At 40.7% G+C, this 13,352-nt stretch overlaps 1 protein-coding gene across 1 annotated transcript; it reads left to right on the plus strand.

Moving 5' to 3' along the window:
* The first annotated feature begins 317 nt into the window (after positions 1 to 317).
* Positions 318 to 2,382, plus strand: LOC100355977 (casein kinase I). Its single transcript, XM_051827791.3, is given in 2 exon segments — positions 318 to 1,416; positions 1,419 to 2,382. Coding segments are annotated over 2 exon segments (1,095 nt in total). The 5' UTR covers positions 318 to 395; the 3' UTR covers positions 1,493 to 2,382.
* Positions 2,383 to 13,352: the final 10,970 nt, after the last annotated feature.

Raw genomic sequence — 13,352 nt, forward strand, 5'->3', positions numbered from 1 at the left:
GGCCCAAGATCCCAAGCTACCACGTAACTAAGGAAGATGAAGATGGCTCACCTGCTGAAATTACCACAGCGCGTTCCCAGCTCGCGACGCGGCCGGAAAGCAAGGCAGCGGAAGCGCCCGGGGAAGGAGTGGGCCGGCCGGCCAGCCGCAAAGTGGGCCAGCGGGCCAGCCGCAGACCCACCTCCCGGCCTCGGCGCGTTGGTACACAGGAGCCCGGGTGGCGGGGAACAGGTCCCCGCGGTTCGAGGCAGGGCCCTGAAACGTCCCCGGAGGCCTCCGGCGTCTGCTCCCTGCTGCCACCCGTGTAGCTTTGCCCCGTGGGCGAGCCCTCGAGGCCTGCGTCGTGCCCTCGGCGCCGCCGGCGCTTCAGCGCAGCCTCCATCTTGGGTGTCAGCATGGCGAGCACCAGCGGCGCCGAGACCAGATTCGTTGTGGCAGACAAATACAAGCTGCTAAGGAAGATAGGGTCTGGTGGCTTCGGGGACATTTTCCTGGCTGTTAGCGTCACCGACGGCAAGCAGTGGGCCGTGAAGCTGGAGTCGCAGCACGCCGCGAGCCCCACACTGCGGGAAGAGCACCGACTCTACAAGATTCTCCAGGGTGGGGTCGGCATCCCCCGCATCCAGTGGTATGGGCAGGAGAGAGACTATAATGTGCTCGTCATGGATCTCCTGGGACCTAGCCTCGAAGACCTCTTCAACTTGTGTTCCAGAAGGTTCACGCTGAAAACTGTCCTGATGTTGGCCGACCAGATGATCACCAGGCTGGAATATGTGCATACGAAGAACTTCATACACGGAGACATTAAGCCCCATAACTTTCTAATGGGTACTGAGGGCTCCTGTAGGAAGTGTTTGGAATCTCCAGCGCGGAGGAGGAAGAGAGGCAGAGCTGCGAGTGCCTCTCGGGACCCCTCCTTCGCGGTACAGGACCAGGTATTCCTCATTGATTTTGGGTTGGCCAAAGCCTACCGAGACAGCAGGACCAAGAAACACATAGCGTGCAGCGAGGCCAGAGTCTTCATTGGCACCGCTCAGTATGCCAGCATCAATGCACATCTCCGGATGGAGCAGAGTCGCCGAGATGACATGGAGTCCTTAGGCTATGTTTTGATGTATTTTAACAGAGGCAGCCTGCCCTGGCAACGAGTAAGGGCTGCAACAGTGAAGCAAGCTTTTGAAAAAATCCGTGACAAGAAGATGTCCACGCCCGTTGAAGTTTTATGCAAGGGGTTCCCTGAAGAGTTTGCCACGTACTTGAAGTATTGTCGTGGACTGAAGTTTGAGGAAGCCCCGGATTACACGTATCTGAGGCAGCTCTTCCGCAACCTTTTCGGGACCCTGAACTACCAGTATGACTATGCGTTTGACTGGACAGTGTTAAAGCAGAAAACAACAGCGCAGGCGGCATCTTGCAGTGTCAGGGCAAGCAGATCCAGAGCCCCAAAGGCAAGGAAACTGAGAAAACCAAGAGCAACTTAAAAGGTTCGTAAGCGTGAGGCGTGCAACAGCAGCAGCAGAGGAGACCATAGGAGCGGCAGTGTTTCTCCCCAAATCTAGGAATTTTCGTTCATGTCTATATTAGTCAGTGGTGCCAAGAACTTAATTTCATCATAGACAGTCCCCGGGCAGCATTGGTGATGCTTTCTGTATCTTGAGTTGTAGCTGATGTAATTGTATTTACTTCCGAGATAGTGAATGATACTGTCTGATTTTCTTTTGCTTTTTGTTTCTCAAGTGAAAAAGTTAACTAATGGTTTGCACGTGAAAACTGGTGGAGACATTGTACAGATGTCACAGTTTTGTAAAAAGGTTTTGTTTTGAACTATAACTGCTTTGAAACTTTGTTGTAGAAGAAAGCATGAACAGTCTTCAGCCACCTTATTAGTGATTATAACTTCTCTATTGTGGATCTTGGGGTTTTTGTATCCTTGGGTTTGATCAGAGCAGTATTTGTTTCTCTCCAAATTAGAAATTTTTGTTCATATGTACGTTAGCCAGTAGTGTAAAGAACTTATTGTGAAGAACTTAATTTCATTATAAGCTGACCCTGGGCAGCATTGTGATGCTGTTTTGTGTCCTGAGTTATAGCTGCTGTAATTGTACTAACTTAGATGTGAAACATGGTTTCTGGCTTTCTATTTCATTTATTTTTTCAAGTGGAAAAGTTAACTAAATGGTTGACAAACACAAATTGGTGGAGAAATTATGCATATGCTAATTTTTTTTTTTTTTTACTTTAAACTTCGCTGCTCTGAAACTGTATCACAGAAGGCATGAATAGTCTTCCACCATGGTTGTTATGATTGTAAATTCTCCAAATGTTGGACTATTACGTTTTTTATTTTTTGAAAGGCAGAGTTACAGAGGCGTGGATAGAGAGAGAGAGAGAGAGAGAGAAAGAAAGAGGTCTTCCATCTGCTGGTTCACTCCCCAAATGGCTGCAGTGGCCGGAGCTGAGCCAATCTGAAGCCACTTGATAGTGGCTTCCTACAAGTCTCCCACTCGGGTGCAGGGGCCCAAGTACTTGGGCCATCTTCTACTACTTTCTCAGACCATAGCTGAAAATTGGATCGGAAGTGGAGCAGCCAGGATTCCAACTAGTGCCCATATGGGATTCTGGCACTTCTGGTGGTGACTTTACCTGCTATGCCACAGCACTGGCCACTAGGCTTTTTCTACCCCAGGGTTGCGTAGTGTTACTCATTTAATACATTCTGCAAATGGTTTTGTTCTTGTTTGCAAGGTAGTTGATATGGTAGCAACCAAATATTCCAGTGTTTGAGCATATGAAAGACTGCCTGCTCACCTGTGCTAGAAATAATAGTATCTGTTTCCATCTGATTATAGCTCTTGCCTGTATTTCTGCTGAACTAGGATCATTTTACTTCTTACTTGTTGATCTGTTTATTTAGTGAAGTATTAAGCCCTTAAGCATAATGCTAAATAGATATATTACCTCCAAAACTAAAAAGAAAGAAAGGGATAGGAAGTGAGGGCAAAGGTGAGAGGGAGGAAGGAAGTATCCTTAGATATTTAGAATTGTAACTAGGAATTATATTGAATGTTTTCTGATTGTGTTAATATTATATTAAAATAGAAAGAAAAACTTGGTGACTACTAGATAACCCTTAGGATACTGCATTAACTCTATGTTTTTTTATGTTAAAAAATAAAAAGCTTAATTTTCACAGAATTTTTGTTAAGATCTTACAAGTGAACATTTGTGTATGTTGCTTAAATAAATGCTATCATTATAAGCATCTGAAAAATTAAAGATTCATATTTAAAGTCAGGCTCCTTTAATGTAATTATTTTTGGGAAAAATGGAAACACAAAGAATATACTAATTTTCCCACACTCTGCCTCTTATAGACATCAGAGGATAGCTGATATTTATCCATGGCCTAAAAATCCTTATCATATTGAATTGATGATTCCCATAAACATTTTCTTCATTTATACAATACAAAATGTACAAATGCTATTTCAATGTGTTTTTAAAGATTTATTTATTTATTTGAAAGGCATATTTACAGAGAGGCAGAGGCAGAGAGATAAAAGGAGAGAGGGAGAGAGAGAGAGGTCTTCCATCTGCTGGTTCACTCCTCAAATGTCCACAATGGCTGGAGCTGGGCTGATCCAAAGCCACAAGCCTGGAGCCTCTTCCAGGTCTCCCACATGGGTGCAGGGGCCCAAGGACTTGGGCCATCCTCCACTGCTTTCTCAGGCCATAGCAGAAAACTGGAGCAGCTGGGACTCGAACCAGGACACATATGGGATGCCAGCACTGCAGGCTGTGGCTTTACCAGCTATGCCACAACACCATCCCCCAATGTTAATTTTTGAAAAATGGGAGAAAAATAATTCAAGGCATTGTTCTCTTGGGTCATCACTTTGTTAATGGATAAAGGGGCCTTCTTGTCTCCCTTCTTTTGTAAGAGTCCAATTTGGAAGGGATTCTTTCTTTCATGTTTTGTTAATTAATTAATTAATTTACTACAGTTTATTTTAAAGCAAGAGAGAAAGGCAGAGACACAGATTTTGTCTCTGCTGGTTCACTCCCCGAATACTCTGAACAGCAGGGTCTCGGTCAGTCTGAAGCCATGAACCTGAGATTTAATATGGGTCTCCCACACGGAAGGTAGGGATCCAGATATTTGAGCTATGACCTGTTGCCTCTTGGGCTGTGCATTAGCAGGAAGCTGGAATCAGGAGATGCAGCAGGGCATTGAATCCAGGCATTCTGACATATCTTTAACTGTTGTGGCCAACACCCATATCCTAGAGCCTGATTTTACAAATAATGTCCATTTTCTACTATCCATTCAAATAATTTTCATGTACTCCCTGCCTTTCTCTGGACAGTCTGTGTTCTCCAGAATCACACCTTTTGCCCAAATCAGTGATATGATTCCAAGGAATTAAACCTAGATCAGCAGTAAAAATATAGCACCACCTAAGACTAAATTGATAGCTGAGAAATTAAGGGGCCCTGCTGATGGGTAACCATGTGTGTAGGTCATTTCATCAGATAAAGCTGTGACTGGGGAACTGAAAACAAGAAAAAGTTGATGCTAGGCTATGTAGACTCTACAATTATACCATGAATATGTTGAAAAAATGAAGTATTAGTGACATGGCAACAACCGCTACCACTAACAACAATCCTTAGACAAACAGAAGACAGAGTCAGTTATAGGACAAAGACAAAGATTTAATAGAGCAAAGATGGTATAAAACCTAGCTTAAGCCTGAAAAGAAGAAGAGCTTGAGGTACCTGAATAACAAAGCAGATTGGACAATCAAGAGCCTAATACTCTGATTATATTGGTTTTCCATTTTTGATAGGCCTGGGTTAGAAATTTGCCTCACAATGTTATTTTTGTTTACTTTTTTTATCATTTTGTAATATTTGCTTCATATTTAAGTGTTGAATTGTACATATACCTATTATTTTTAAAGAAGCCACAGATATATTAATATCACATAATGAATTCATGACCAAGGTCATGAAATGAGAAAAGAAGATGTGTTTTAAACTAGAGTATAATTCAGAGTAAACATTTATAAATATCTACCTAAGAAATAATATGTCAACATTTTAAAAGTATATATGTATATTAACATTCACATATGAGAGAAAACTTGTAGTATTTTTCTTTTTGTGTCTGACTTACCTCATTTAGCATAATCAAGTCCAGTTCCATCCAGTTTATTGAAAATATCAGAATTTAATTCTGTTTTTATGGCTGAGTGATATTCTATCATGTGTATATGTGTATCCTATTTCGCTATTCATCAGTTGAGCCATGTAGATTGATTTCAGCTCTTTGCTATTGTAAAAAGTATTGCAATAGGTACAGACCACCAGTATATATTTCATATGTTAACTTCATTGCCTTTGTATATTTCACAGAAATGGAATAGCTGGGTCATATGGTAATTCATTTTCAGATTTTGAAGAACAAACATACTGCCCTCTCTCGGGCTGCGCATTAGCAGGAAGCTAGAATTTGGAAGCAAAGTTGGGCATTGAACCCAGACACTCTGAAATGTCCTAATGTGCCATAGACCCACAACTAGGATAGTCATGGCTGTAAACTTTCCTCTTCATACAACTTTTGCTGTATCCTACATTTTGATATGTTATGTGTCCCTTTTATTAGATGACTGGTTGCTCTTTCAGGAGCATGTATTTGTGTAACATCTAGAGTTTCTTTTGTTTGCAATGTCCAAATTTATTCCACTGTGGTCAGAAATGGTACATGATATGCTTTTTTGCCTTTTTAAAGATCTACATAACATTTTTATTATGAAAATTTAGTATAAATATTTATGAAATTCACAAAGTCCAAAGAATTTAAAATTAACAAACTGTCCAAAGTAGAAATGAGTAATCTCAACATTCCCCTATCTGTTAAAACAATTAAACCATAATTAAAAACTTTTTCATAAATTTTTTTATTGGGAATGAGTTTCATTGGTTAATTGTATTAAACATTCATAAAATAATAACACTCATCTACTCAAACTCCTTTATATACTAGGATAAATGAAAAAAAAAAACTATTCATCTAATGAAAATAGCTAAATGTTCATACTCTTATTTAACCAGTCAGTGAAAGAACAGAAATTTGCAGGCAACTTTTTTAAAGTTCTGTTTTAAAATCTTTAGTTTTAAATTTTCAATTATTTTTTAACAGAGTCGATATAATTTATAGATACATTTATTTTTAAAGATTTATTTATCTGAAAGGCAGAGTTACAGAGAGGAGGGAGAGATGGGGAGAGAGGGAGATCTGTTGCAGTTGGTTTCTCAACAATGTTGCAGTGGATTCCTTTCTGAGAGGAGGAACGTGGTGGGGGTAAGAGGTGCGAAGTCACCATACAGACCCTGGGAGTTGGATGAAAGCAGGCTTGAGGCAAGCAGCCCGCAGACTAGTTTATTTCAGTTGGTACAACATCTTATATAGCCAAGACCAGCCAATCTGGTCAAGGGGCGGTCTATGCCCCAACCAATCACAGCCTGTTGCCAGGCAGGCTCCATTGCCAGGTGGGATTCAAAGCCATCCAATCACAGCCTGTTGCCAGGCAGGCTCCATTTGCCATGTGGGTTTCAAAGCCATCCAATTACAGGCTGTTGCCAGGCAGCCTCCGTTGCCAGGTGGGTTTCAAAACCATTCCTGAGTAACTGACGCTAGCTTGCCAGCTGCCACCTTGTCATGGCCTTCTCATTCCACCACAATATTCCAACACTGGCTAACTCTCCAAATGGTCGCCATGGCCAGGGCTGGGCCAGGTCAAAGCTAGAAGCCAGGAGCTTCATCTGGGTCTTCCACATGGGCACAGGGGCCTTTTCCTACTCATTTTGATGGACACAATCTTAATCTAACCCCAGCTTATGTTCCTGACAGGTGAGTGCACACGTGTGTCCAGGATGAGAGGTGCTGTCCAGGTGCATGGTGGCCGTGTTCCCCAAGACCACAGGATTTCCGTTTGAGCCTAGTTCAGAACATTTCCTTCAAGTTGTGGGTTGCTGTCAGGGTTCACTTTCAGGCTGTTTTATTCTCCACTTTAGAAGTGGTTTCTTTTTAATGCAATTTTTGAATTTGTTGAGATTTGCTTTATGGCTATCCTAGAGAAAGTTATGTGCACTGATGAAAAGAATGTGTATTCTGCAGCTGTGGAATTGAATATTTTGTAAATATCTATTAGGTCCATGTGTTCTATAGTATAGATTAAATCAATTGTTTCTTGATATGCATTTTTTTCTGATTTGTCTGAGCATTGATGAAAGTGGAGAATTGAATTTCCTCAACATTATTCTATTAGAACTTAGGTCACCCTTTAGACCTACTAACATTTATAAAACCACATGTTCCAGATTAGGTTCATATACAATTCCACTGATCATATTTACTTGCTGAACTGATCCCATAATCATTATCTAGTAACCTGCTTTGTCTCCTTTAACAGCTTTGCTCTTAAAGTCTATTTTGGCTGATGTAAGTATAGCTATTCCTGCTAACTTTCTATGTCAATTTCCATGGAATATTTTTTCCATCTTTTCACTTTCAGTCTCTGTGTGTCTTTACTGATGAAGTGTCTTTCTAGAAGGTAGAAAATTGCTGTATTTTTTATCCATTCAACAAATTCATATTTTTAATTGGAGAATTTGTTCATTTGCAGTCAACAGTTATTATTAGTAAGTAATGATTTGGTCTTGTCATTTTCCTTTAAATTAATTTTGTTGCTTTAAATATCCTATGTTCTTTTCCCAGTGGGTTTCACACTTCTTTCTCATTCATGAGGAAGTATATCTTTCTTTGTTGTCATACAAAGTACATTCTAAAGTAATCTTTGTAAGGCTGGTCAGGTGGTAATGAATTCCTTGAGAAACTGTTTATCTTGGAAAGTCTTTACTTCACCTTCATTTATAAAAGAGAGATTAAATGGGTAAATCATATTGGGTTGGCAGTGTTTTTTTTAAGATGTATTTATTTCCTTGAAGGACAGAGTTAGAGAGAGAGAGAGCGAGACAGAAAGATCTTCTGTCTGCTGGTTCACTTCCCAAATAGCCCAACTGGAACAGAGCCAGGCTATAATGCCAGGAGCCTAGAACTGTATCTGGATATACAATAAGGGTGACCCAAGAACTAGGCTATCCTCTGCTGCCATCCTAGGCACATTAGCCGAGAGTGGGCATCACAGATGGTGGCTTAACCCGCTGTGTCACGATGCCAGCTCTGACAGGTGTTTCAATTTCTTTATTTTTTTTTTATTTAGTAAATATAAATTTCCAAAGTACAGTTTATGGATTACATTGCCTTTCCCCCCCCAGTAATTTCCCTCCCACTCGCACCCCTCCCATCTCCACTCCCTCTCCCATTCCATTCACATCAAGATTCATTTTCAATTATCTTTATATACAGAAGATCAATTTAGTATATAGTAAGTAAAGATTTCATGAGTTTGCACCCACACAGAAACACATATACACACACACAAAAATACTGTTTCAGTACTAGTTATAGCATTACTTCACATTGGACAACATATTAAGGACAGATTCCACATGAGAAGTAAGTGCACAGTGACTCCTGTTGTTGACTTAACAATTTGACACTCTTATTTATGACGTCGGTAATCTCCCTAGGCTCTTCTCATGAGTTGCCAAGGCTATGGAAGCCTTTTGGGTTCGCCGACTTCGATCTTATTCAGACAGGGTCATAGTCAAAGTGGAAGTTCTCTCCTCCCTTCAGAGAAAGGTACCTCCTTCTTTGATGGCCCCGTTCTTCCCAATGGGATCTCACTCACAGAGTTCTTTCATTTAGGTCTTCTTTTTTTTGCCAGAGTGTCTTGGCTTTCCATACCTAAAATATTCTCATGGGCTCTTCAGCCATATCCGAATGCCTTAACGGCTGATTCTGAGGCCAGAATGCCATTTAGGACATCTGGCATTCTATGAGTCTGCTGTGTATCCCGTTTCTCACGTTGGATCGTCCTCACCATTTTTGATTCTATAGGTTAGTATTAGCAGACACTAGTCTTGCTTGTGTGATCCCTTTGACTCTTAGACCTATCAGTGTGATCAATTGTGAACTGAAGTTGATCACTTGGGCTAGTGAGATGGCATTGGTACATGCCACCTTGATGGGATTGTATTGGAATCCCTTGGCACTTTTCTAACTCCACCATTTGGGGCAAGTCCGATTGAGCATGTCCCAAATTGTACATCTCCTCCCTCTCTTATTCCCACTCTTATATTTAACAGGGATCAATTTTCAGATAAAATTTAAACACCTAAGAATAATTGTGTGTTAATCACAGAGTTCAACCAATAGTACTAGAAGAGAAAAATACTAAAATGGATAAAGTATTAAGTGTTACATCAACAGTCAGGACAAGGGCTGATCAAGTCACTGTTTCTCATAGTGTCCATTTCATTTCAACAGGTTTCCCCTTTGGTGCTCAGTTAGTTGTCGCGAATCAGGGAGAACATATGATATTTGTGCCTTTGGGACTGGCTTTATTCACTCAGCATGATATTTTCCAGATTCCTCCATCTTGTTGCAAATGACCGGGTTTCATTGTTTTTGACTACTGTATAGTATTCTATAGAGTACATGTCCCATAATTTCTTTATCCAGTCTACTGTTGATGGGCATTTGGGTTGGTTCCAGGTCTTAGCTATTGTGAATTGAGCTGCAATAAACATTAATGTGCAGACAGCATGTTTGTTTGCCAATTTAATTTCCTTTGGGTAAATTCCAAGGAGTGGTATGGCTGGGTTGTATGGTAGGGTTATATTCAGGTTTCTGAGGACTCTCCAGACTGACTTCCATAGTGGCTTTACCAGTTTGCATTCCCACCAACAGTGGGTTAGTGTCCCTTTTTCCCCACATCTTCTCCAGCATCTATTGTTGGTAGATTTTTGAATGTGAGCCATTCTAACTGGGGTGAGGTGAAACCTTATTGTGGTTTTGATTTGCATTTCCCTGATGGCTAATGATCTTGAACATTTTTCCATGTCTCTGTTGGCCATTTGGATTTCTTCTTTTGAAAAATGTCTATTGAGATCCTTGGCCCATCTCTTAAGTGGGTTGTTTGTTTTGATGTTGTGGAGTTTCTTGATTTCTTTGTAGATTCTTGTTATCAACCCTTTATCTGTTGCATAGTTTGCAAATATTTTTCCCATTCTGTAAGTTGCCTCTTCATTTTCCTGACTGTTTCTTTTGCAGTACAGAAACTTCTCAATTTTGGCTTTGACTGCCTGTGCTTCTGGCGTCTTTTCCAAGAAGTCTTTGCCGGCACCTATATATTGCAAGGTTTCTCCAATGCTCTCTAATAATTTGATGGTGTCGGGTCATAGATTTAAGTCTTTAATGCATGTTGAGTGAATTTTTTGTAAGGTGAAAGGTAGGGGTCTTGCTTCATGCTTCTGCACGTGGAAATCCAGTTTTCCCAGCACCCTTTATTGAATAGACTGTCCTTACTCCCAGGATTGGTTTTGGATCCTTGATCAAATGTGAATTGGCTGTAGAGGTTTGGATTGATTTCTGGTGTTTCTATTCTGTTCCATTGGTCTATCCATCTGTTTCTGTACCAGTACCATGCTGTTTTGATAACAACTGCCCTGTAGTATGTCCTGAAGTCTGGTATTGTAATGCTTCTGGCTTTGTTTTGTTGTACAAGATTGCTTTAGCTATTCGAGGTCTCCTTTGTCTCCATATGAATTTCAGCATCATTTTTTCCAGATCTGAGAAGAAGGTCTTCGGTAACTTGATTGGTATTGCAGTGAATGTATAAATTGCTTTTGGGAGAATGGCCATTTTGATTATGTTGATTCTTTCAATCCATGAGCATGGAAGATTTTTCCATTTTTTGGTATCCTCTTCTATTTCTTTCTTTAAGGTTTTGTAATTTTCATCGTAGAGATCTTTAACATCCTTGGTTAAGTTTATTCCAAGGTATTTGATTGTTTTGTAGCTATTGTGAATGGGATTGATCTTACAAGTTCTTCCTCAGCCATGGCATTGCCTGTGTATACAAAGGCTGTTGATTTTTGTGCATTGATTTTATATCCTGCTACTTTGCCAAACTCTTTTTTTTGGACAGGCAGAGTGGACAGTGAGAGAGAGAGACAGAGAGAAAGGTCTTCCTTTGCCGTTGGTTCACCCTGCAATGGCCACCGCGGCCAGCGCGCTGCGGCCGGCGCACCACGCTGATCTGATGGCAGGAACCAGGTACTTATCCTGGTCTCCCATGGGTGCAGGGCCCAAGCACTTGGGCCATCCTCCACTGCACTCCTTGGCCACAGCAGAGAGCTGGCCTGGAAGAGGGGCAACCGGGACAGAATCTGGTGCCCCAACTGGGACGAGAACCCGGTGGGCTGGCTTTGCAAGGTGGGGGATTAGCCTAGTGAGCTGCGGCGCCGGCAGCCAAACACTTCTATGAATTCCAATAGTCTCTGAGTAGAGTTCTTGGGTTCCTGTAAATAAAGAATAATATTATCTGCAAAGAGCAATAATTTGAGTTCTTCCTTCCCAATTTGTATCCCTTTAATTTCTTTTTCTTGCCTAATAGCTCTGGCTAAAACTTCCATAACTATATTGAATTGCAGTGGTGAGAGTGGCCATCCCTGTCTGGTACCAGATCTCAGTGGAAATGCTTCCAACTTTTCCCCATTCAATAGGATGTTGGCCGTGGGTTATTCATAATTAACTTTGATTGTGTTGAGGAATGTTCCTTCTGTACCCAGTTTGCTTAGTTTTCATCATGAAAGGGTGTTGTATTTTATCAAATGCTTTCTCGGCGTCTATTGAGATAATTATATGTTTTATTCTGCAGTCTGTTAATGTGGTCTATCACATCGATTGTTTTGTGAACTTTGAACCATCCCTGCATTCCAGGGATAAATCCCACTTGGTCTGGGTGGATGATCTTTCTGATGTGTTGTTGCATTCTATTGGCGAGAATTTTATTGAGGATTTTTGCATCTATGTTCATCAGGGATATTGGTCTGTAATTCTCTTTCAGTGCTGCATCTTTTTCCGGCTTAGGAATTAAGGTGATGCTGGCTTCATAGAAAGAATTTGGGAGGATTCCATCTTTTTAGATTGTTCTGAATAGTTTGAGAAGAAATGGAGTTAGTTCTTCTTTAAATGTCTGGTAGAATTCAGCAGTGAATCCATCTGGTCCTGGGCTTTTCTTTGTTGGGAGGGCCTTTAATACTGTTTCAATTTCTGTCTCAGTTCTGTTGGCATGGTATATCTTTTTCCAGCCTTTCACTTTCAGTCTGTATGGATCTTTGTTGGAAAGATGTGTTTCTTGTAAGCAGCAAATAGATGGGTTTTGTTCCTTAACCCAATCAGCCAATCTGTGTCTTTTAACTGGACAGTTCAGGCCATTAACGTTCGATGTGACTATTGATAAGTAGTAACTTTGCCCTGCCATTTGTCAAAGATATTTTCTAATATATGTTTTGAACTTCCTGTAATCTTTTGCTGTGAGGTTTCCTTCCTTTACCTTCTTTCATATTGATGACCGTGTTTCTGTGTTTCTGTGTGTAACACATCTTTAAGCATCTTTTGCAGGGCTGGACAAGTGGAAACAAATTCTTTCAATTTCTTTTTGCTGTGAAAGGTCTTTATTTCACCTTCATTCGCAAATGAGAGCTTTGTAGGATATAATATTCTGGGCCAGCAGTTTTTCTCTCTTAGTAGCTGGTCTATATATCGCCATTCCCTCCTAGCTTGTAGGGTTTCTGATGAGAAGTCTGCTGTGAGTCCAATTTGAGATCCTCTGAGAGTAATCTGACGTTTCTCTCTTGCACATTTTAGGATCTTTTCTTTCTGTTTCACTGTGGTGAGTTTAATTACAACGTGTCATGGTGAGGATCTCTTTTGGTGATGTTTATTAGGGGTTCTATGAGCTTCCTGTACTAGGATGTCTCTGTCCTTCTCCAAATCCAGGAAGTTCTCTGCAAATATCTCACTAAAAATGCCTTCTAATCCTTTCTCCCTCTCCATGCCTTCAGGAACTCCTAGAACCCGAATGTTGTTTTTTTTAATAGTATCCTGTAGATTCCCAACAATATTTTTTAGGTTTCTAATTTCCTCTTCTTTTCTTCGGTTTGACTGTATACTTTCCTGTTCTCTGTCTTCTAAGTCCGATATTCTCTCTTCTGCTTCACCCATTCTGTTTTTAAGGCTCTCTAATGTGTGTGTCATTTGATCTATTGAATTCTTCATTTCATTATGATTTCTCTTCACTATCACAGTTTCATGTTCTACTAGTTGTTTCATTTCATTTCGATTCCTCCTTAATACTCCATTTTCATGAGAGAGA

Source organism: Oryctolagus cuniculus, chromosome X (genome assembly GCF_051225735.1).
Source record: "Oryctolagus cuniculus isolate XC-2025 breed Fujian yellow rabbit chromosome X, ASM5122573v1, whole genome shotgun sequence".
Classification (NCBI taxonomy): Eukaryota; Metazoa; Chordata; class Mammalia; order Lagomorpha; family Leporidae; genus Oryctolagus; species Oryctolagus cuniculus.